Below are 23,496 nucleotides of genomic sequence, written 5' to 3' on the forward strand. Positions count from 1 at the left end.
GTTTCCCCTTCTGTAAAATGCATAGTAACACTGGCCTCACAGAGTCAAGTAATGTGGCCAAGTGCATAGCAGATAGTAGGGGCAGTCAGGAAAATCTTCCTGGAGAAAACTGACATCTACACAGGAAACGATGAACCAGGCAAGTTAGATGTGGGTGGCAAAGGAGAGGGAGGAGGATTTCAGGCAGAGGAAATGACATTCCCTCTTTCATCACCCCACTGCCACCATCCTGGTCCAGACACCTTCCTCTCTTGCCTGTACCACTGCAGTCACCTCTTCCCTGGCCTCCCCGCTGCCCTCTGACCCCTTTCAGTCTACTGTCCCCACAGTGGTCAGAATGATCCTTTAAAATGTAGACAGAAGAAGGAAGATGAGGTCAGAGGAGGTAAGAGCCAGAGCACTTGAGCTTGTAGACCATGATGAGGAGTTTGGGTTTCATGAGGGTGCGGGGTACCTATTGGAGAATTTAAAACAGGAGGGTGACACTGCGGTAAGGTTTGGTGAAACTAAGGACATTTGCTGAAACTAAGGGGAAAGAGGCCTTTTCTTCCAGCTGCTAAGCTGGTTGCAGGGAAGCCTGGAGCTATCAAAGACCATTACAGGGGGAATGCCTACCTGAGAATGAGGCCAACTCATTAGAAAACAGAGCTGAGAGATGGAGAGAGGTTCCTGGCAACATTGCATTGCTTGAGCTCCTGGATCCAGCCATGCCTGAATGCAGATCCTGGGATCTTAGTTACATGAACCACACATTTTTGCTCAGGTCAGTTTAAAATGAGTTTCCTATCATCTTCATTTAAACAAAGCCCTGACTGATTCACAATGGGAGATGAGTAGAAAGAAGACATCGAGATGCCTAGAGGAAGTCAGAGCTTCTTACCTCATTCAGAGGGTGAGGAGGGGGATGAGGGAAAAGGAAGACAAAGTCCCACCCTAAACTCAGACCCCACATGGAAACTTATGGAGGGCCCTGCAGTCCAGCCAGGCTGTTCCCTCTGACAGCCACCCCCAGGGCCACCCCAACTCACGCAAGGACTGTTGGCACTCCACCCCCTGGTGGCTCCAGTACTCCACGCAGCCAGCCCGCTCTTCCAATGGGGGGCAGGGAGCACCCCCGTTCCTTGGCTCCTGCAGGACACGCCTTTGGCGGAGACGGTAAGAGACCTGGCAGGGCTTGACACAACGACTCCAGCCGCTCCACTCTGCCACGACGCAGGAGACCGCTGGAAGAGAAGGTGGCGTCTCCAAGGACAACTGCTATGGAATTTGGGCAGCGGCCAGGTCTTGTGCACCTTCCCCACAAGCCGAACCCCCCAAAACACCACAGTGAGCACCAGAACTTCTGCAAACCTGAATCCATGTGTGCCTTAAAGGTTTCTCTATGACAAATTTGTATACGTCTACCTAAACTTAGAATTCCACATTTTATTTACCCATCATCCTGTTGGCGATCATTCCAGTGGTTTCCATCACCCATTCCTCCAATTAACATTTCCTAAGCACTTATGGCAACTGATTTCACCTCCCTGTGCCTCAGTTTCTTCCACTGTCAAATGGGTATAAGAATAGTATTCACCTGATAGTGTGGCCTTGAGGATTCAACCAGATGTGACATATAAAGCGTTCACTCCTGGCACACAGCAAGTGCTCGGTAAACACTAGCTATTCCTCTGCGGCAGTGAAACGAACCATGACTACACTAGAAACAACGTGGATGGAAAGAAGCCTCTTGCAGAAGCTATTTCTGGTGTGATACTATTTAGATACAGTCTTCAAAACTGCAAAAGAGCGCTATATAGTGTTTAAGAATTCATATAGGTAATATATACATTACATATATATGATACCATATATGCATATATCACATATATATGATATTGTATTGATATACATACCTAAGTATATATATGTCAATCTTCACTAGTCACAGATTTGGTATTTGTGAATTTACCTCTTTGCTAAAAATTGATTTGTAACCCCCAAACCAATATTTGAGGCGCTTTTGTAGTCATGCACAGACATACGCAGAACAGCAAAAATTTTGAGTCACCCAACATGCACATTTGCAGCTGAAGTCAAACAAGGCCCCGATCTGACTTCTTGGATGGAGGGAGCCAGCGGTGGTGTGGTGCAGTTCAAGGAGCTCCAGCTCCGGGACCGGGAGGGCGGGGTTTGAATTCCAGCTCTGGCACCTGTTAGTGGGGCAGTCTCGGGCCAGTCACTTAACACTTCTGAATCTTGTTCTTCCCTTTTCTAAAAGAGAAGCTACGAGAATGAGTTGTTTTTAGGATTTAAGATTATAATCTGTGTGAGATAGGTGTGTACATATTTCCCCTAGGAGCAATGGTTCAGTACTTGTCAATTCAGTGTTCATGGGGATTTTATAGACTATAACAACCATCCATCATGAGAACTGACTGTATATATTTTATATACATTGAATATATGTATGTGTGTGTATATATATATATACATATATATATACACACACACACCCCTCCGCAGGAATTATAAATACCAAATTCAGCATAGCAGTTACCTCTGAGGAGAAAGGGAAGGAATGAAGAAGCTCCAGTGGCATTCATCGAGGCTTATTTCTTAGCTTTGCACGAGGGTTTATTATATTGTTCTCTCTACATTGGGCTACGTCTGAAATATTTCATCACAAAAAAAGAAGGCAGTTGCTAGGCGTCCACGTCCATGAGATGCTCCCCTGTGCCTAACCACAGTCAGGGGCCCAGTGATAGGTATTTTCTGATGATGTGGCCTTTGAGACCTTCAGCTTCTTCACCCAAGTCCACAGTCCCAGACCAGGACTGGGCCAAACCAGACAGGGAGGGCCATCTGGCCAAAACATGGGATCTTCAGACTTTCCCCAGGGAGAGAATTTCTTGACAAGAAATTGACAAGCCATTGACTACCCTGGTGGTCCAGTGGGTAAGACTCCATGCTCCAAATGCAGGGGGCCCGGGTTTGATCTCTGGTCAGGGAACTAGATCCCGCGTGCATGCCACAACTAAGTCCGCATGCTGCAACTAAGAGCTCTCATGCCACAACTAGAAGATCTTGCGTGCCGCAACTAAGACCCAGTGTGCAGCCAAACTAACTAAATAAATATTAAAAAAAAAAAAAAAGAAATTGTCAAGCCTTTCTTGACAGGCCTTGACAGTCACTCTCTCTCTCTCTCTCTCTCTCTCTCACACACACACACACACACAAACATTTGTGCACACACAGGGCAGGCACTACTGCTGTCAGAATTAGTTCACTCATCCCACAAACATTTACCGAGCATCTCCTGTGAGTCGGGCACTGTCCTAGGTGCTGGAGACACCGTGGGGAACAAGAAAGACCAGGTCTGTCCTCATGACAAACATTCACCAGCTATGAGACATATCCTAGTTCAGCAACTTGAAAATGCGAAGAAAAAAAAAAGGGTACATTCCTGAACTGAGGGAAGGAGGTGATTGTGTTGTAAAAACAGACAGTGTTGCTTCTGGCACCTCAGGAAGTCACATACTCCTTGCATGGCTCTCAACTCTGAGCAGAGTTGAAATGCTCAGGGGAAGGAGGGAAGGAGGAAATAAAGTACGACAGCCTAACAATCATCTATTGCTTTCAACACCCACCTAATAATGATGTCAATTATGTCACTGCTGCTGGACCAGGCAGGTCAAGTCCCAGACTTCATGTAATCCTCACAACAACTTTAGGGTCCTTCTTTGTGCCCTGTGCCCCCCAGGGAAGCCTGTGCATCACAGAGGCCCCCTGGCTGCTGATTGAGTTTAGCCAGTGAGGCACCCACGGGGAGGAGAGTGCAGCCCAGGTGTTTATCGCCCCTCCACCCACCTCACCCTCAGTCCTGCATGGAGGGGACCCTCAGCCATGGATCCTGCCCTCACCAGGCTCCTATAACACCACTTCCCCCTGCCCGCACCATAGCGAATGGAACCCTTGTCAAATTATGTTCCATTCAACTCTTCTGGGCGTACCACCTGTCACTTGCCAGAACCCCAACTCCTACATATATATATATATGTATTTGCGCTATTGTCAAATCCATCTCACAGAAGAGGCAAGTGGAGCTTAAGGAGACTGAATATCTGAGTCAAGCCAAGACGCTGGCGTTGCACAAGCTTGGATTCCAGCTATAGTCTCACAGAATTGGTGCAATGACAGATGCGAAGCACTAGGAAGATAGTAAACACTCAATACAACAGAGGACTCTCTGCATTTATTCAACAACTATTTAGGGCCTACTACATGCCAAGCACTGGTCCGGGTGCCGGGAACACAGAGGAGCAAAGCAGAAAAAGCCCCTGCCCTGGAGGAGCTGACATTCAGTAGGAGAAACAGACAAGAAACAATACAATATATGAGGTAATTTCAACTAGCGATCCATGCTCTGAGAAAATCCAAAGAAGGATAAGAGTGGCAGGTGCAGGGCGATAAGAAACTGTTTTAGATAGAGGGGTCAAGGAGGGCCTCCATGACAAAGGACATCTGAGGAGGTAAGGGAGGGAGCTGTGTAGGTATCTGAGGGAAGTGTTCCAGGCAGAGGGAACAGGCAGTGCAAAGGGCCTGAGGCAGAGTCCAGGTTAGATGCTGGAGGGAGAGTGAGGAGGCCAGTGTGGCTAGAGCATAAAAAGCAGGAAGGAAAGTGGCAGGAAGTGATGTCAGAGACAGGCGGGCAGTGATAGCATACAGGGCCTTGATGACTATTGTAAGGAACTTGGACTTTATTCAAAGCATGAAGAAAAGCCACTGCCAAGTGCTGAGCAGAGGAGTGACATTATCAGTATTAAGGTTTTAATAGGATGTCTCTAGCTGCCGGGTGGGGGTCAGGGCAGAATCAGGGAAACCAATAAAACAGCTACTGCAGTTGTCTAGGCGAGAGAGTATAATCTACAATAGAAAAATCTGCTAGTGGGGACTTCTCTGGTGGCGGAGTGGTTAAGACTCCGTGCTCCCAATGCAGGAGGCCTGGGTTCGATCCGTGGTCAAGGAACTAGGTCCCACATGCATGCTGTAACTAAGCAGCCCACCTGCTGCAACTAAGGAGCTAGCGAGCCGCAACTAAGACCAGGTGCAACCTGCTCTTAGTTAATAAATAAATAAATATTTTTTAAAAAGAAAAGAAAAAAATCTACTAGAAAAAGTGAGTTTAGTGTCACTGGACGTGTTCACAGAGTGGCTGGACAACTGACAAGGAGACGGCAGCCCAGATTCAGGCACTGGCTGGGCAGCCGGACCAAGGGAATTTCTAAAGTCCCACCATGATCCCCTGCCAGGCAGGTGAGAGATTTTGCAGAAAATTAGGCAGATGCCACCCTACGCATATTCTTTCCATGTCGCTGGCATCTGTGATGTCACCAAGCAGCATGCACAGCTGACACCCCCAGGGAACTGTCATCACACCTCACCTAGACCTAGGGTCACAACCTCGGTACCTTCATGTGATTATTCATATCTTGTCAGCCTCCTCAACTAGAATGTCAGCTCTGTGGAGGCAGGGGCCTTGTTCCCTGCTGAATTCCAGGACCAAACACAGTGCTTGACACATAGGGACCCAGTAAGTAACGAGTCAGTGAATTCTGAATGAGCAAATTGTGCCTTAGCGACCACAAAGGCAATGTGACCGCAAGTTGGCATTCCAGAAAGGTACCACCAGATGGCAGTGTTTCTCAAAACAAAGGCCATCCCACCCTTTTCTGAGTAACGGAGAAATTCTAGCTTATCAGTGCAGCTGAAAAAGGGAGATGGGAGGAGCTTTTAAAGTTGCTCTTCCAGCCCTGGAGACCCAGATAACATCATGTCAGCAGAGCCTGCTGGAGCCAGGCTGAATTTCCCACAGTCCCCTTGGATCCCTCTGCCCTGCCGCCAACAGGCCCAGGCTCAGCAGGAATTGCCTTTCTGGACAATTCAAACCGGACCTTTTTCTCTGAACCTCACTGCCCAGCCCCCTGACCGTCCATCCTCCTCACTGTCTAGCAAAAGGATTTTTCTGGAATGCAGTTCTGACCTGTCACCTGAAATCCTTTACTGGTTTCCATCTCCTGTTGAGATGGTTTCACAAAAGGTCTTTTGTAAACACTAGTGGCTAAAAATGTGTTTCCCCAGTGCATCCGCAGTCACCCCCTGCCTCCTCCTCCTTCTGTTTGATGTCTCAGCACGCTTTTACTTCGAGTTCCCTGAAATGCAGGGACTGCTACAGCTCAGAAGTGGGCAGCTGTCATTTCTGCCCTCCCAGCCTCCTTACCCCCATCTTCTGGTAACATCGCCTCGGTTTTCTTTTGAGGAACCAACCCTCCCCACTCTCAGTCCACATAGTTTGGGTAGGGCTGACCTCACCTTCTCATTCCTGGGACTGGGTACATATGTGACCCAGACATGACCAGTTGACATATTCCTTCTCCCTAGGCTCAGTGATTTATTGGATCATGAATGAGCATGCAACCCAAACTGGGCCTATGAGAACCATCCCTAGGAGTATGGCTGGAATAACTAGGAAAAGGATCTCTCATTCCCCTAGGGACACCAGTTTGGAGCTACTAGGTACTGTCTTTATCAACACTCGGTGACAGCATGCCTGAGATTGAAACTAACACAAGCAGAGCTGAGAGGTGGAAAGAGAGTCCCAATGACATCCTTGGAGTCCCTGGATCCAGCCATGCCTGAAGTCAGAATCCATGGATTGTTCTTCAGTTACCTGTCCCAATACATCCCCTTATTAGCTTAAGTAATACGAGTTGTGTCACAGCCCTCAGAGTACTGACTAGCACAATGAATACATAAGTGTATAAATAGGGACTTTGATCCCTACAGGGTTGAAGTAAGAATTAAGGAGCATAAAATACTTGAAAACATTCAGTAAGGAACTTGAAAAACACGAAGTAATGGTGTCCATCCTTTAAGGTTTTACTAGCCGTTCCAGACCCACCCTCTTCCTGACCCCACCCCATCCTCACCAATCATTTCCAAGCCTCCTCTTGCTCTTACTGAGCAAGCCACCCTGTCTCCCAAAAATAGAATATAAGCTTGAGGGGGACCAGAGTCCCATCTTTCTGGCCCCCACTGGTCCCAGCTGAGCTGGGCACATAGCAGGTGGCCAGCAATGTAATTGAACTGAAGGTGGGCAAGGTCAAGGGCTCCTGTTTCCCCTGAGGGCTCGAGCTTCCCTCCTGCGACAGGCTTAAGTCCTCCCACCCTCAAGCAACGATATGGTATTGTGATCTGGAGCCAGACTGCTGGGGTTCAGATCCTAGATCTACTGCCTAATAGCTGGGCAAGTCAGAGTAGCTCACTACCTCTCCATGTCTCCATGCCTCATCTGTAAAATGGGCATGATAACACCATCTATTCCATCGGGCTGTTATGAGGCTTAAAGGAGACAATTTATTTAAAGCACCTAAAACAGTACCTCTCCAGCAGGTAATAAGTACTCAGTAAATGTTAGTGGTTTGTTTTTTTGTTTGTTTGTTTTTAAGCCATCCTCAACACCTCCCTCTACCACAATCAATTCCTGAAGTCAGTCAACTTTATCGCCTAAATCACTCATGAAAAAACATATCTTGCCTCCTAACTGGTCCCCATGTCCCCTTCTGCTCTGCTCCCCTGGGAGGTGGAAAAGTGAACTTTTCCCAGGTCTATTCATAAGACCTCAGCTCTGCCCAGCCTAGACAAGGGGCCAGATCCTAGACCTACTGCCTTTTTGACACCTTCCCAAAGGAGCAAAACAAAGAGGTGGGCAAAGCTTTGAGGCTGCTGGGCCCACCAGCCCAAGCTCTTTATGTAACAGGAACCCCTGGGGAGCTGATAACATCGTGTGATTCTGTCAGCGTGGATCAAACCGTGGGAAAGCATCACTGATCCCTCTGCCTGGTTCCCTTCCTGGGCCCCCACTCCTGCCCTGTGATAGGGAAGCCCCTGTGGGTGCAGCTGAACCAAGAACCTCAGCCCTACACTCTGAATGACCCCGCGGCTGCACGCACTCTCTGCACGGAAAGCAGATGAGTACAAAAGCATTCCCAAGATAGTCCTTCTGCAAGTTTAATCTGGGGGAGTCTCATCTGCTATGATTTGGGAAGACAGCACATCCAAAATTACTTTTTCCTCTCTGCTACCTGAATTTCCACCATTCGCCACTCAAAGTTGTGAGAAGCAGCAAGGGGCTAGAAGAAAGGGGATCGCCAGGTCCAAATCCTACTGGATCACCTTGGCTGGCCAAAGCCCGCTCCTCTCTGAGCCACGCTCTTCCCATCTGCTGAGCAGGGACATTATTATAGACCAGAGCCCCAGAGCGCTGTGAGACAGTAATCAGGTTGGATGAGACACCCAGCCCACAGAGTAGGTTGGTGATCAATAAATGTTGGATCCCTTCAATTTTGAATTTTTTAAAGCTGCCCTCATTTAAATATAAGTTCCTGAAGGAAGCTCCACTGATATCTCCAGGTAGAGGGGTCCAATCAATCACTCTTCTCCCTGACAAAGGAAAGTTAGATCATATCCACTTGACAAGGTGACAGAATTTAGATTTTTGGGTACAGTGGGTGTGAAAAGGTTATTCCTGGAATTTAAAAAGGATGGAGTCCTCCCCACTGGCGGCTCAACAAAAGTGGACCCTAATTTCAAAGGCTGGTGGATACCACTCTGGCGGGGGTCTCTATAGGGAATGACCTGGACCCTGGCCTGGTGGCCATGGCCGGCACGGGGACCAGTGCCCGGGCGTTACTTGCCCAGGGATCAGTACATCCCATCCCAACCCCCTCACCACCACCACCACCACCCCCCCAACCCCCCACCCCCCCACCCCCCGCCCATTCACCTAAGTTTTAACCTGTTCCCCACACACACCCAGTTCTTCCGCCCCTTCCGGACCACCCAGCCTGTTTCCTCTCTCTGCTCTCAGCGTCCCTCCACTCCAAACCCTCTCCAGGCTTCAGCCTTTCTCTCGGCTTCTCAACACCCCCTCCATTTGCCTTGTGACCTCCCTGCCCGCGATGTCGTGCGTGATCCCGTTCCCCCCTCGAACTCCCTATGCCCCACGCCCTTCCGCCAGCTCAGGTTGCCAGATGAAATACAGGACGGCCAGTTAGATTTGAATTTCAGAAAAATAAGTTTTAATATAAGTATGGCCCGTGCAATATTGAGGACATACGTATACTTTAAAAGTATTTGTTATTTATCTGAAATTTAAGTTTAACTGGGCATCTTGGATTTTTGTTTGCTAAATCTGGCACCCTACCCCAACCCAAGCGCCCCCTGCGCCTTCGCAACCCCTCCACGCCTCACGAGCCCTGATGATCGCATACGCCCCCTCCTCCCTCTTACCCCTTCCAGCCGCGTGCGCCCCCTGCTCTCTCTCGCCCCCTCCTCTCTCGCACCCCTCAGTGCCCGCACGAGACTATTTCTGTTGGGGGCCCTGCGTCCCTCACCCGAGTGCCTGGCTCGCGCGCCTCTTCCACGAGCCCTCCATCCTCGCGCGGTCCTCCCAAGTCCCGCGCGAGGGGAGGACGCTCGCACCCTCTCCTCCCAAACGCCCCTCTACTCTCCTCGCACCCGTCTCCATTCCGCCCCCTCCCCCAGACTCGCGCAGCGGCGTCCATGGCCCGAGCATCTTTCTCCGCGCGCACCTTTCCAGCCCCACTCTGCGCCTGGTGTCCTGAGCGTCCCCGTCCCCCTTGCTCCTGCGCCCCTCCAGGTCCAGAACCCACTCCGAGGGCGGCTTCCTCTCTTCCTTGTACCGTCGCACCCCGGGACCCTGCTCCCCTCCGCGCTGGGAGCTCCGCCCAGGCCACGTGCTCCCGGGGGCGCACCTGGGCAGGCCCGCGCGTAGTCGGGGCAGCAGTCCCGGACCTCTCTGCACGCCTGATCGCAGAAGCAGCGAGGGGGCCCGCGGGTCGCGCAGGTCGGGTCACGGCCCGGGCAGCAGCGGCCCAGCGCGGCGCAGCCCTGCCGGAACCAGAGCGTGCCCGACGGTCCCCGTGCCCAGGACACCGCGGCCACGGCGGTCAGAGCGAGCGCCAGCGGCAGGATCGGCGCCGCGCCGCGCGGGGCCATAGCCGGGCTCAGGCTGGGGACCGGAGGCCGACCGGGACCGACCCTAAGCGGCCCGCCCCGTTGTGGGGCGGAGGCTCCTGGCCCGACCCCTCCCCAGACCCACCTCCTACCTGTCATGGAACTGTTATCCACTCCCATTCGTCCTATCCAAACTTTGCGCAGCTTGAGGCGGTGAAATATCAAGATAAAAGTAATAATAACCGCAGCAACTTTGCAGCGTTCCCCATTGCCCCCAGGTTCCAGGGAGTTAGAAGCGGTACAGAGGTTCATCAAAACAATGCATTATAATAGATAACAATAGTGTATTGTTATAGCAATAGTAACAGTAATAGCCGCTATGCCATAAATATAATAGCAATAAGACCAACAATAGCTGCCAATATTATTTAAATAGCAGTAACGGGCATAATAGTTGCCAGGTAAGCAGCTTGAGAGCCAGGCTGTGTACCAGGCCCTTTGTGTATCGTCAGTATTGCCCAAAACTGAGTCCCTTGGATACACCTTCCTTTTTTGCTATATTCCTACCACTTTGACTATCATTTCCTGAATATTTATCCTTAAGTTGAACCATTTTTTAAATTTTTAAATGATTTATTTGTTACAAACCTGTATCACTCAAGAGGATGAGAAGAGGGACTTCCCTGGTGGTCCACTGGTTAAGAATCCGCCTTGCAATGCAGGGGACTCGGGTTCGACCCCTGGTGGGGGAACTAACATCCCACATGCTTGGGGCAATTAAGCCCACATGCCACAACTACTGAGCTCAGGTGCCTCACTGAGGCAGCCTGCGTGCCACAAACTACAGAGCCCACACGCCCTGGAGCCTGTGCCACCACAACTAGAGAAGAGAAAACCTGCACGCCACCACTAGAAAGAAGCCCGCACACCACAAGGAAAGATCTTGTGTGCTGCAACTAAGACCCCACGCAGCCAAAAACAAAAAAGGAAAATAAAATAAATAAATAAAAGAAAAAAAGAAAAGTATAATAATAATAAAAAAAAAAGAGGATGAGAAGACAAGCCACAGGCTGGGAGAAAATATTTGCAAAAGACACATCTGATAATGGACTATTAGCCAAAACATGCAAAGAACTCTCAAAACTCAACAAGAAAACAAACAATTGGATTAAAAAATGAGCCAAAGACCTAAACAGACACGCACCAAAGAAGAAATACAGATGGCAAATAAGCATATGAAGAGATGCTCCACATCACGTCATTAGGGAAATGCAAATTAAAACTATGAGCTACCACTACACACCTATTAGAATGGCCAATATCTGGAACACTGACAACACCAAATGCTGGTGAAGATGTGGAGCAAAAGGAACTCTCATACATTGCTGACGGGAATGCAAAATGGTACAGCCACTATGGAAGACAGTTTTGGCAGTTTCTTACAAGACTAAATACACTCTTACAACACAAGCCAGCAATCGTGCTTCTTGGTATTTACCCAAATGAGTTGAAAACTTATGTCCATACAAAAACCTGCACATGGATGTTTATAGCAGCTTTATCCATAATTGCCAAAACTTGGAAGCAACCAAGATGTCCCTCAGTGAGTGAATGGATAAACTGTGGTACATCCAGACAATGGAATATAAATCACCGCTAAAAAGAAATGAACTATCAAGCCATGAAAACACATGGAAGAAACTTAAATGCATATTACTAAGTGAAAGAATTCAATCTGAAAAGACTACATACTGTATGATTCCAACTATATGACATTCTGGAAAAGGCAAAACCATGGAGACAGTAAAAAGATCAGTGTTGCCAGGGATTAAGGGGGAAGGAGGGATGAATAGGTGGAGCACAGAGGATTTTTAGTAGAGTGAAAATACTGTGTATGGTACTATACTGATCGATACATGTTATTATACATTTGTCCAAACCCATAGAACTTACAACACCAAGAGCGAACCGTAGCGTAAACCATGGGCTGTGGGTGATAAGAGTGTGTGGATGTAGCTTCAATTTATCGCAACAAATGGATCACTCTGGTGGGGGATGTTGATGGGGGAGGGGCTGAGCAGGGGTGGGGAGCAGAGAGTTTATGAGAACTCTGTACTTTCTGCTCAATTTGACTGTGTCTAAAACTGCTCTTAAAAATAAAGTCTATTTAAAAAGAACACATATCACTACCCTAAGAGAAAGCCAATAATATTTTTTTCATAAATAGAATGAGACGGAAGGAAGGTTGGAAAGAGAGAGGACATGTAAGACAGAGGATACTGTAAGTGAGCTAAATCCTCATTTATTGGAGCAAAAATCAATAGATAATGTCTAAAGCTGATAAATCAACAAATGTCCACATGAGTACATTATTTAAGTCTATGGAAATAACAACTAGAAGAAACAGCTACAAAGGCGAGACAGTTGCCATGCCAACTAAGCATGTGAAGATAGTCAAACTTCCTAATAAGACATTTCAAATGTAAAAGTACACAGATACCATTTCTTACCAATTAGGGAAAATCAAAAATGTTGATTTCTATTTCAATAGAATTGGGGAGGGTATGGAGAAAGAGTATTGAGTATGATGTTGGTGGACAAGTACATCAGCACAGTCTCTTTGGAAGACAGTCCATCAATATCTATCAAAATTAACGAAAGTGTGTATCTTTGGACTCAGGAACCTTACAGGTAGAAGCATGTGTGCAGGAAAATGAGAGTACCAGGTTCTTTGCTGCTTCACTATAATATCAAAAAGTTGCCATCAACCTCACCATCCCTCATAGGGGCTGGTTAAATCTGTTACGATCCATCCCTACAATGGGGTATTGTGCAATCTCCTAAAATAACAAAGCAGTTGTTTATGTACTGATACAGAAGATCTTGGAGATACATTATTAGGTGAAAAAGAAAGGTGCGTGACAGTGTTTGTAGCATGTTATCATCTCTGTTTTATTTTAAAGAATATTTATATTATATGCTGACATATGCATAGCATATCTCTGGAAGAAGATGTACTAAATTGTTAGGAGTAATTGCCTTTGGAGGGAGGAGCTGGGTGGTACCTTTTGAAATTTTTACGTCATGCCCTTATTACCTATTCAAATAAATGTGAAAAAAAAAAATTTAAGTGATTGCCCCTAGAGAACTGAATAGGGGGTGGGAAGGGTAGAATGGGATGGTGGCTTTTAATTACATATATATAATAAAATATATATTATATGTATGTAACAATATCACATATATATAAAATATTGATTTACAAATGTTTTAACTACCAAGAAAAAAGAAAGAAAGGAAAAAAGAAGAAAGAGATACAGAAACAGAGAAAGGTGGTCTCTATTGATGTAAGGGTCAGTTGGGGGCAGGCAACCACTCCTGACCATGGCATGTCCCCTTGACAAGGACCAGGAGCTTCCTGTAGTTTCCAGCCTCCTTTATCTGGTTTCTTTCTGTGCTGCCAGGTTTGAAGCATCCAAGTAACTGGCGACCCAGTTCCCAGAAAATCTCCCTTGTTGTCCTTTTGTAAGGGCCCTGGGGGCTGTGGGGCTCTTGGCAGATGCCACATCTGTGGACACAAAGGGAAGCTTATTCTCCTCTTAGCAGGGAGGGGGGACCCATCAGAATGCAGAGAGCCGTCCAGCTGAGGTGGAACACCCCTCTCTCCATGGGTCTGGGCTGAAGGCTACTGGGCTCTGGGTGGGGGCAGGGGGGCTTGTCAGTCTCCCTTCACTGCTCACGTCTGTCTCAGTTATCTGCTGCTGCATAACGAACCGCTCCAGAACTTAGAGGCTTAAAACAACAATTTATTATTATCACTCATAGTCCTGTGGGTTGGTTCGGTGGTTCACTTGGGGTCCCTCATGCAACTGCAGTCAGAAAGGAGCTGCTGCTGGGACTTCCCTGGTGGTCCCATTAGGACCCCGCACTTCCACTGCAGGGGTCCCGGGTTCAATCCCTGGTCAGGGAACTAAGATCCCACGAGCTGCTAAAATAAATAAATAAATAAATAAATAAATAAGCAGCTACTGCTGAAGTCATCTCAAGGCTTGATTGGGCCAGACATCCAAAACAGCTTCTTCACTCACCTGTCTGCTGTCTCGACTGAGATGGCTGGAACAACCAAGGACTAGTGGGCCATCTTTTTCTCTCCATATTGTCTTTGCACGTGGCTAGCTTGGGCTTCCTCCCATCATGGTAGTCTCAGAGTCAGATTTCTTCGATGGCAACTAATTTATTCCAGAGCAATGTTCCAAAAGCCAAGGTGGAAGCTACAGGGCTTCTTACAACCTCAGAAGTCAGGCACGTCACTTCTACTCCATTCTGTTGGTTTTGCAGGGCCAGTCCAGAATGAAAGTGGGAGGGGCCACACCGGAGTGTGAGAGCAGAGTGTGTGGTTCTCTACGGGCCATCTTTGGAGACCGGCCACTATAGTGTTGCCTGCCAGGAAACACTTTCTTCTCTTCCTCCTCCTCTTACCTCACCAGCCACTCCTTCTTAGTTGCTTTGAGTGGTTTTTGCTCATCTTCTGGCTTCAGATTAATCGAGTGCCCCCAAACCCAGACCTGGCCTCTTCTCTGCCTACACACTCTCCCTTACTGATCTCATCTGGTCTCGTGACTCAAAACACCGATAAGCTGACAACTCCTGAATTTACATCACCAACCTGGACCTTTCCTCTAAAGTCTAGCCTCTAATCTCCAACTGCCTGGGACTTCCCTGGCGGTCCAGTGGTTAAGACCCTGTGCTTCCAACGCAGGGGGAGCAGGTTTGATCTAAGATCCCACATGGCGTGGCCAAAAAAAAAAACAACTAACCATGCAACTGCCTAATTGACATCTGTGCTTGGGAATCACATGGGGACCTCAATGTTAGCAGCTCTAAAAACACCTTCAACCCCCTGCTCCCAGACACTTCACAAAAGAGTATATGTGAATAGCCAGTAATTGCATATAAAAAGATGTTCCAAAGCATTAGTCATTAGGGAAATGAACATTAAAATCGCAGTGAGATACCACTGCACATCCATGAGAGCACCGAAAATTACAAAGACTGATCACAACAAGTGTTGGTGAGGACAGGGCGCATGTGGAGCCCTCATACGCTGCTGGGGGAATGCAAGATATGCTAAACCATTTCAGAAAATAGTTTCTTCAAATGTTAAACATGTACCCACCATGGGATACCATCCAGCCATTCCACTCCTATGCATTTACCCAAAGAAACAAAATATTTGTCCACACAAAGACTTGTACTTAAATGTTCAGAGCAGCTTTATTTGCAATCACCAAAAACTAGAAACAATCTAGAAAGTTCATCAACGGATGAATGGATAAACAAATCATGGAACATCCATACATGGGATACTTCTCAGCAGTAAATAAAAAGGAAAATTATTGATACCTATGACATCTCAAAATCATCATACTGAATAAAAGAAGCCAACTCCATCACCTAAAAATGAGTACATACTCTGTGATTTCATTTACATAAATTCTAGAAAGTGCAAACTAATTTATAGTGACAGGAGTAGGTCAATGTTTGGGGGGCGGGGGGAGGAAGGGAGGGAGGATTGCAAAAGGGCACAAGGATGGATAACAGATTTGGGAGGTGATAGATATGTTCATTATCTTAATTGTGGTGATGTTATCATGGGTTTGACATATAGCAAAACTAATCAAATAACACACTTTAAATATGTGCCATATAGTGTATAATATAGTGTATTATACCTCAATAAAGTTGAATCAAAGGAAAAGAACAAAGGACCAAAGAAAAGACATGTGTTTGGATGAATACACACCAAAAGTTAATCATCGTTACCTTCAGGGAGTGGGAAGGGGGGGCAAGAACTATCACTTGTTACCTTACGTGCACCCAGCTTCCTAGTTTAAATTTTTTCCAACACGCATGTATTACTTATGAGCTTAAGAAAAAGAGTAATACATTTTTTGCCCCAAACCTCAGCCCAGCCCTCAGGAGGCCTGTTTCACATGCCCCCAGTGGACCAGGTTGTTCTGATAAACAAAGACACCTCCTGGAATTAAGCCAAGGGTTTCTGGGCCAAATTCCCATCTGGAGACAATGAAAAATGCTCTCCCTCAGAACAGGGACTTTATTTACACCTTATATCTACATTCCGGACTGAGGCCCACATGGGATGATTGCCCAGGAAGATAATGGGGTCATTAATCTCTGCCTAAGACTGGGCTCTCCCAGCCAACTTCCCATCTGAGTAATTAAACCAGCTGGCAGCCCGGTATCAGTCTCCACGGCATCTGCGGGGCAGAGGGACAGGGCACCTCTGGAGGCCGCACTTGACTTCTCCAGAGGGGCAGCTTCCTGGATGACTTTAGGACAAGCGAACTGAACAAAGGCTGGGGTCCTTGGTCTTGACTTGGCTAAGGCCAGGACTCAGGCAAACATGGACCTCTTGGCATGTCAGGGGTTTGGGAACAGCTGTCTGAGCTTCTGTATTTGTGACGTTGCCCATGTGTGTGCTTCTATTTTTCCTAACCTCACCCGAAACACTGGTTCCACTGAATGCCACAGGAGTGGGCTACCCCACAGCTAGTCTACCTCTCCCCCAACTTTCTCCCTTCCTCAATAACAGCATCAAGATGTTTCAGGAGACGGCCGCCTCCCGCTGCCGTCAGACCCAGAAGGTAAATCTTGATTCGGCTTGGCCCTCACTACCCAGAACAGAGTCCAGCATCTGCATCACCTGGGAGCTTGTCAGAAATGCAGAATCTCAGGCCCCATCCCAGACTTACAGACCCAGAATCTTCATTTTTAAAAATATTTATTTATTTATTTATTTGGCTATGTGGGGTCTTGGTTGCAGCAGGCAGGCTCCTTAGTTGCGGCCCACAGGCTCCTTAGTTGCAGCATGTGGGATCCTTAGTTGTGGCATGCGAACTCTTAGTTGCAGCAGGCATGTGTGATCTAGTTCCCTGACCAGGGATCGAACCCGGGCCCCCTGCATTGGGAGCGTGGAGTTTTATCCACTGCACCACCAGGGAAGTCCCCAGAATCTTCATTTTTTTTTAGCAAGACCTCAGGTGATTTGAACACATTAGTTGTCAAACCTAGCTGAACATTAGAAGCACCGGAGAGAGTTTTCCCAATACCAGTACCTGAGATTCTCAATTGAGATTTTGATTCAGTTGATCTGGAATACAATTTGGACATCAGTATTTTTTACATTTAGTAGAGTTAAGTGCACTAACTTTAAATGGATAGATTGGTATTTTTACACACATGTACACCCATGTAGCCACCACCCAGATAATGACATAGAACATGTCCAGAAAGTTCCCTCTTGCCCCTTCAAGGTAGGATGACACACTGTCCTGATTTGTCCAAGACTGAGGGGTTTTTCTGGGATGTAGGACTTTCAGTACTAAAACAAAGAATGTCCAGGGCAAAGTGGGACAAGTTGGTCACACTTCTTGAAGGTCTATACCCCAGCCTACTTCCAGAGGTAACCACCATTCTGATTTCTATCCAGTGGTAATTTTAAGAGTTGCCCTGATGACTCCAGTGTGTAGCCCGGGCTCAATCCAGTGTGTACCAGAATCACTGGGAGACCCTGGGAAACCATTGCTGGGCCTCATCCCTAGCCTTTCTAATTCAGTAGGCCTGGGGTGGAACCCAAGAATTTGCATATCTAACAGGTTTCCCGGGTGATGCTGATCCTGCTGGTCTGAGTACCTTCCTTTAAGGACTAGTGGTCTAAGCCAATCCCAGTCATTCTATCTCCTCGCCAATGACGGTTTAGCCTTGACTGCAGGATGCTCTTCTGACCACGGAGATGTGAGGAGAAGACCGCTGGGAGCTGAGGCAGCATTCCGGTAAAGTCTATTAAAGTGGTACCCCTGGGCTGTGCATATCAGTAGCCCTCGAGGGGCAGGGGGCTCTGGGAAAGACTTTCCCACTGATAGTGGGAAATGCACAGGAGGGGATGCTCTCCTCTTCCCTTGAAAGTTCAGTAGTGTGTGGGTGTCCTCTGGAGCTGTCCCATGACCTTGAGGCAACAAGCCTGAAGACTAAACACCAACCACCCGGGATGGGGGACAGGAAAACGAGGGAGAGCCTGAGTCCTTAAAGAACTTGTTGAACTGCTGGATCAACCAACCCTGAACTGCCTCCTTGGGAATGTCTTTCCATTTTATTTGTCACATATAATTGGCTTCTCTCTTATTTGTGTCCAAAGGTATGCAACACCCTGCTATTCAAAGTGTGGTCCTAGAACCAGCAGCATCGGTCTCTCTTGAAATCTTGCTTGTATCAAATGACAAAACTAAAACAATTTAGTAACGTGTTCGATGTCTTTATTGAAGGGCAAACAATCCATGGAGTTGGGGAGTACAGCACCTCCCAAGCAGTGGGACATTGTTCCTGAGGGGTTTGGGGCAAGAGCAAGTTTTATAGAGCATTAGAGGAGGCAATATAAAAAAAGGGGCACTTCCCTGGTGGCGCAGTGGTTAAGAATCCGCCTGCCAATGCAGGCGACATGGGTTTGAGCCCTGGTCCAGGAAGATCTCACATGCCACAGAGCAACTAAGCCTGTGTGTCACAACTACTGAGCCCACGTGCCACAGCTACTGAAGCCTGTGTGCCTAGCGCCCGTGCTCCTCAACAAGAGAAGCCACCGCAATGAGAAGCCCGCACACCGCAATGAAGAGTAGCCCCCGCTCGCCGCACGTGCGCAGCAACGAAGACCCAACGCAGCTAAAAATAAATAATATTAAAAAAAAATACAAAACAAGGCATGATGCGCTAGAAGGTCCTGCTTTCTAGGGTTAAGGTCAGCTCATAAAGTTGGAGGATTGTGATTGTGTTAGGATTCCTTGACAGGTGTTTCCCACAAGTGCAGGCAGACTTAGGTTTGGATCTGTGACACGAGCCAGGCCACTAAAGCAGCCTTCACTTTGTGGGTCCTGATATACGAATTCACTTTATCACTAGAAATGCAGAATCTCGGGCCCCAGCACAGAATCTGCATTTGAACAATGCACATTACCCCCACAGTAAGGCCTGAGAAGCACTGCTCTAATCTACACAGCAGCACGTATGCTTTGGATTTTCTGGGCCTTTCGGTGGGCTGCCTGCCCCACCTAATAGCTGCATGAAATCATGTTATTGCAACCACGCAAGGGCTCCTGTGCCCTTGGTGCAGAAAGCCAAACTCTTGACAGCTGATGTTTGCAGCAAAGTAAGGGTTTATTGCAAGGCGCCAAGCAAGGGAGTGGGAGACAAGCCTCAGATGACTCCAACTTGCTCTTTGATTAGGTTTTTTTTTTTTCAGAGGGGAAGAACAAAGAGGTTGGGATTAATCATTATCTTGTGACATTTCTTAATCCTAGTTTCGAGAGTCAGAATGTCTCTGGTTTATGATTCTCTGTCCAGGTGGTCCATGGCTTGGGGGTCTGTTAACTCACCTTGCCCTGAAGAAACAACCTGAGTTTGTACGTTAATGATGACATATCTATAACAGCGATTTTAGTACATTAACAATATTATTGACAACAGCAATTGTAGTCACCTGATTCTGGTTGATGAGTGTTTGGTTAGCAGAGGATTGAGGTCAGAGGGGACAAGAAAGGGAATAAAGTTTTGGAGAGAGAGATTAATCATAAACTCAGTGAGGGAACTTGGTTTTAGGGAGACTCAGTTTCATGATTATTAATAATCATATGAAAAGATGCCATGGGCACTGCATCTAGAAACTCCCTGGACAAGTTTCCCTTGCATCTCATTGGTCAGAACTGAGCTGCGTGCCTTAATGCAAAGGAGGCTTGGAAGGTGAGTGGCTGGCTTCATCTGCCTCTAGAGTGGGAGACTCGTGACAGCAAGGACACGAGTCAAGGAAACAGCTGTTGAGTAGGAACCAGCAGTATCTACCACAAATAAATATTATTAATGACTTTTGCAGAGGTTGGGCAAGGCTCAGAGGTGTGAAGTCACTTGCCTAAAGTCACAGAGCTAGAAAGTACTTGCCACTTTGTAGAAAACTGGTAAATTTTTATAAATGAAGGTGGCTGAGTCAGTGCCTAAGCTGGGCCTTGAATCCTGATGTCCAATATAGTGATCTAGCCGCTTCCTCAAGCTGTCTTCTTCTCGCCCTTTGCGTGTGTTTATATCTTAAATAATATGCTTTTTAAGGACAGAGCTAACTCAGTGGGCAATATGTATCTATGTGACTTCCTGTATGGCTAGCCACACCCAGAGTGAACAGATGGATGCCTGATAAAACCGGAATTTTCCCAGCTGCTTTTGGATACCACCCAAGCCAAAATGCATATGGCACCCTCAGACACCAGGAAAATGTTATTTTCACCATTTCCTGCCAAATGTCTAGCTGGCTCCACTGGTAAATGATGAAGTTTAGGGTGGAGCCAGGTGCATGACCCTCTCTGGATGGTTAATTTTCCAGCTCAATTTCCCTCTTTGGCAGAGAGAGTCTGAGAAATTGGAGGCCCATTAGTTAGAGATGAGGAAAATTCCTCCGAAGCAAATGAAACACAAGTGTTTATAATGTCTGGAGTTTTCCATTTTTACTCCACGTTAACATGAGTCCAGATCTGATAAGTGGTTTTTTTGTTTTATTTTGTTTTTTATAAAATTTTTTAAAATAAATTTACTTATTTATTTTTGGCTGTCTTGGGTCTTCATTGCTGCATGTGGGCTTTCTCTTCCCGGGCCAGGGCTCCTACCCATGTCCCCTGCATTGGCAGGCAGATTCTTAACCACTGTGCCACCAGGGAAGCCCCTAAATTTATTTATTTTTAGTGTTTATTTTTGGCTGCATTGGGTCTTCATTGCTCCACGCGGGTTTTCTCTAGTTGCGGCGAGTGGGGGCTACTCTTCGTTGCGGTGCACAGGCTTCTCATTGTGGTGGCTTCTATTGTTGCGGAGCATGGGCTCTAGGCACACGGGCTTCAGTAGTTGTGGCACGTGGGCTCAGTAGTTGCGGCTCATGGGCTCTAGAGCGTAGGCTCAGTAGTGTGGCTCACAGGCTTAGTTGCTCTGCGGCATGTGGGATCATTATGGTTTATCACAGGATATTGAATATAGCTCCCTGTCCTATACAGTAGGACCTCATTTATCCATTCTGTATATAATAGTTTGCATCTTCTAACCCCAAACTCCTAACCCATCCCTCCTCCACGCCCCTCCCTCTTGGCAACCACAAGTCTGTTCTCTATGTCTGTGAGTCTGTTTCTGTTTCATAGATAGGTTCATTTGTGTCATATTTTAGATACCACATAGAAGCAATATCATATGGTATTTGTCTTTCTCTTTCTGACTTACCTCACTTAGCATGTTAATCTCTGAGTCTATCCATGTGGTTGCAAATGGCATTATTTCATTCTTTTTTATGGCAGCATAGTATATCATTGTATATAGGTACCACATCTTCTTTATCCATTCATCTGTCGATGGAAACAACCTAAAAGTCCATGTCTTGGCTATTCTGAATAGTGCTGCTATGAACATAGGGGTGCATGTATCTTTTTGGATTATAGTTTTGTCTGGATATATGCCCAGGAGTGGGATTGCTGGATTTTGTGGCAACTCTAGTTTTTTGAGGAACCTCCATACTGTTTTCCATAGTGGCTGCACCAACTTACATTCCCACCAACAGTATAGGAAGGTCCCCTTTTCACCACACCCTCTCCAGCTATTTGTTATTTGTAGACTTTTTAATGATGGCCATTCTGACCAGTGTGAGGTGGTACCTTACTGTAGTTTTGATTTGCATTTCTCTAGTAATTAGCGATGTTGAGCATCTTTTCATGTGCATTTTGGCCATCTGTATGTCTTCTTTGGAGAAATATCTACTTAGGTCTTCTGCCTATTCTTTTTTAAAGCATTTTGGGGTTTTGTTTGTTTGTTTATTTTTGGCTGTGTCGGGTCTTAGTGGCGGCGCATGGGATCTTCATCACAGCACGCGGGTTGTTCGTTGTGGCTCACGGGCTTCTATCTAGTTGTGGCGTGTGGGTTTTCTCTCTCTAGTTGTGGCACGCAAACTCCAGAGCATGTGGGCTCTGTAGTTTGAGGTGTGTGGGCTCAGTAGTTGCAGCACGCGGGCTTAGTTGCCCCGCAGCATGTGGGATCTTAGTTCCCGACCAGGGATCGAACCCGTGTCTCCTGCATTGCAAGGCAGATTCTTTACCACTGGACCACCAGGGAAGTCCCTCTTCTGACTTTTTTTTTTTTTTTTTTCTGACTATTTTTTGATTGGGTTTTTTTTTGTTGTTGTTGAGTTGTATGAGCTGTTTGTATATTTTGGAAATTAAGCACTTGTCGGTCACATCATTTGCAAATATTTTCTCCCAGTCTGTAGGTTGTCTTTTCGTTTTGTTTATGGTTTCCTTTGCTGTACAGAAGCTTGTAAGTTTGATTAGGTCCCATTTGTTTATTTTTGCTTTTATTTCTGTTGCCTTGGGAGACTGACCTAAGAAGACATTGGTACAATTTACGTCAGAGAATGTTTGGCCTATGTTCTCTTCTAGGAGGTTTATGGTATCATGTCTTTAAGTCTTTAAGCCATTTTGAGTTTATTTTTTGTGTATGGTATGAGGGTGTGTTCTAACTTCATTGATTTACATGCAGCTGTCCAACTTTCCCAACACCACTTGCTGAAGAGACTTTTATTTTTATTTTTTTAAACTTTTTAGCCACGCCACACAGCATGTGGGATCTTAGTTCCCTGACCAGGGGTCAAACCTGCACCACCCCCTCTGCATTGGAAGCACAGAGTCTTAACCACTGGACCACCAGGGAAGTCCCCGAGACTGTCTTTTAAATGGAAGGTTTCTTCAAAAATGACATATTCTAATTTTTTTTTTTTGATGTGGACCATTTTTAAAGTCTTTATTGAACTTGTTACAATATTGCTTTTGTTTTTTGTTTTGGTTTTTTGGCCCAGAGGCATGTGGGATCTTAGCTCTCTGACCAGGGATCAAACCTGCACCCCCTGCACTGGAAGGTGAAGTCTTAACCACTGGACCGCCAGGGAAGTTCCAGAAAATGACATATTCTAATTGATGAGTCCATTGCCAGCGGAAGTTCATATTCTAATGATATGTCCATCACCAGCATTGCCAGAGGAGAGTTCATTATTCCTCACTCAGAAAGGCCCTGGGCCAGATGTCAGGAGAAACTCACTATGTCCTTGAACAGAGCAAGCTCTCTCTTTGGGACTCAGTTTCCTCGTCTATATAATGGGGATAGGGTCGGGGGAGGGCCCTTTTCCAACAGCTCTTACATCTCTGACAGCCAATGACTATAAGCTGTGATGCAAATACTTTTTTCCATAAGAATCATAAGCTAGTAGACCCACAACAGTAAAAACCAGAGGGGACCAGCTCTAAGATGAGTTATTTGCGTGGAACTATTTTACACCTATGTGGGTCATGGAAAGTTACCTTTTATGTTAACACCATGGCAGACACTGCTCCTTCCATATTA

General features: G+C 46.7%; 1 protein-coding gene across 7 annotated transcripts in view; it reads right to left on the reverse strand.

Annotated features, from left to right (window-relative positions):
* LOC309614430 (somatomedin-B and thrombospondin type-1 domain-containing protein-like) overlaps positions 1-22,232 on the reverse strand; it is a 50,448-nt gene extending 28,216 nt beyond the window's left edge. For 5 of the 7 annotated variants that reach the window (XM_082362765.1, XM_082362767.1, XM_082362763.1 and 2 more), the window contains exons 1-2: positions 9,816-22,232; positions 1,029-1,223 (exon numbers count right to left, since the gene is read on the reverse strand). In XM_082362765.1, coding sequence (XP_082218891.1) covers positions 1,029-1,223; positions 9,816-10,329 — 709 coding nt within the window. In that variant the 5' untranslated portion in view covers positions 10,330-22,232. The remainder of the gene's footprint in view (positions 1-1,028; positions 1,224-9,815) is intronic. The other 2 variants (XM_082362766.1, XM_082362762.1) reach the window with 2 other exon arrangements.
* Positions 22,233-23,496: the final 1,264 nt, after the last annotated feature.

The sequence above is a fragment of the Balaenoptera borealis genome, assembly GCF_965194805.1.
Source record: "Balaenoptera borealis genome assembly, chromosome: 16".
Lineage (NCBI taxonomy): Eukaryota > Metazoa > Chordata > Mammalia > Artiodactyla > Balaenopteridae > Balaenoptera > Balaenoptera borealis.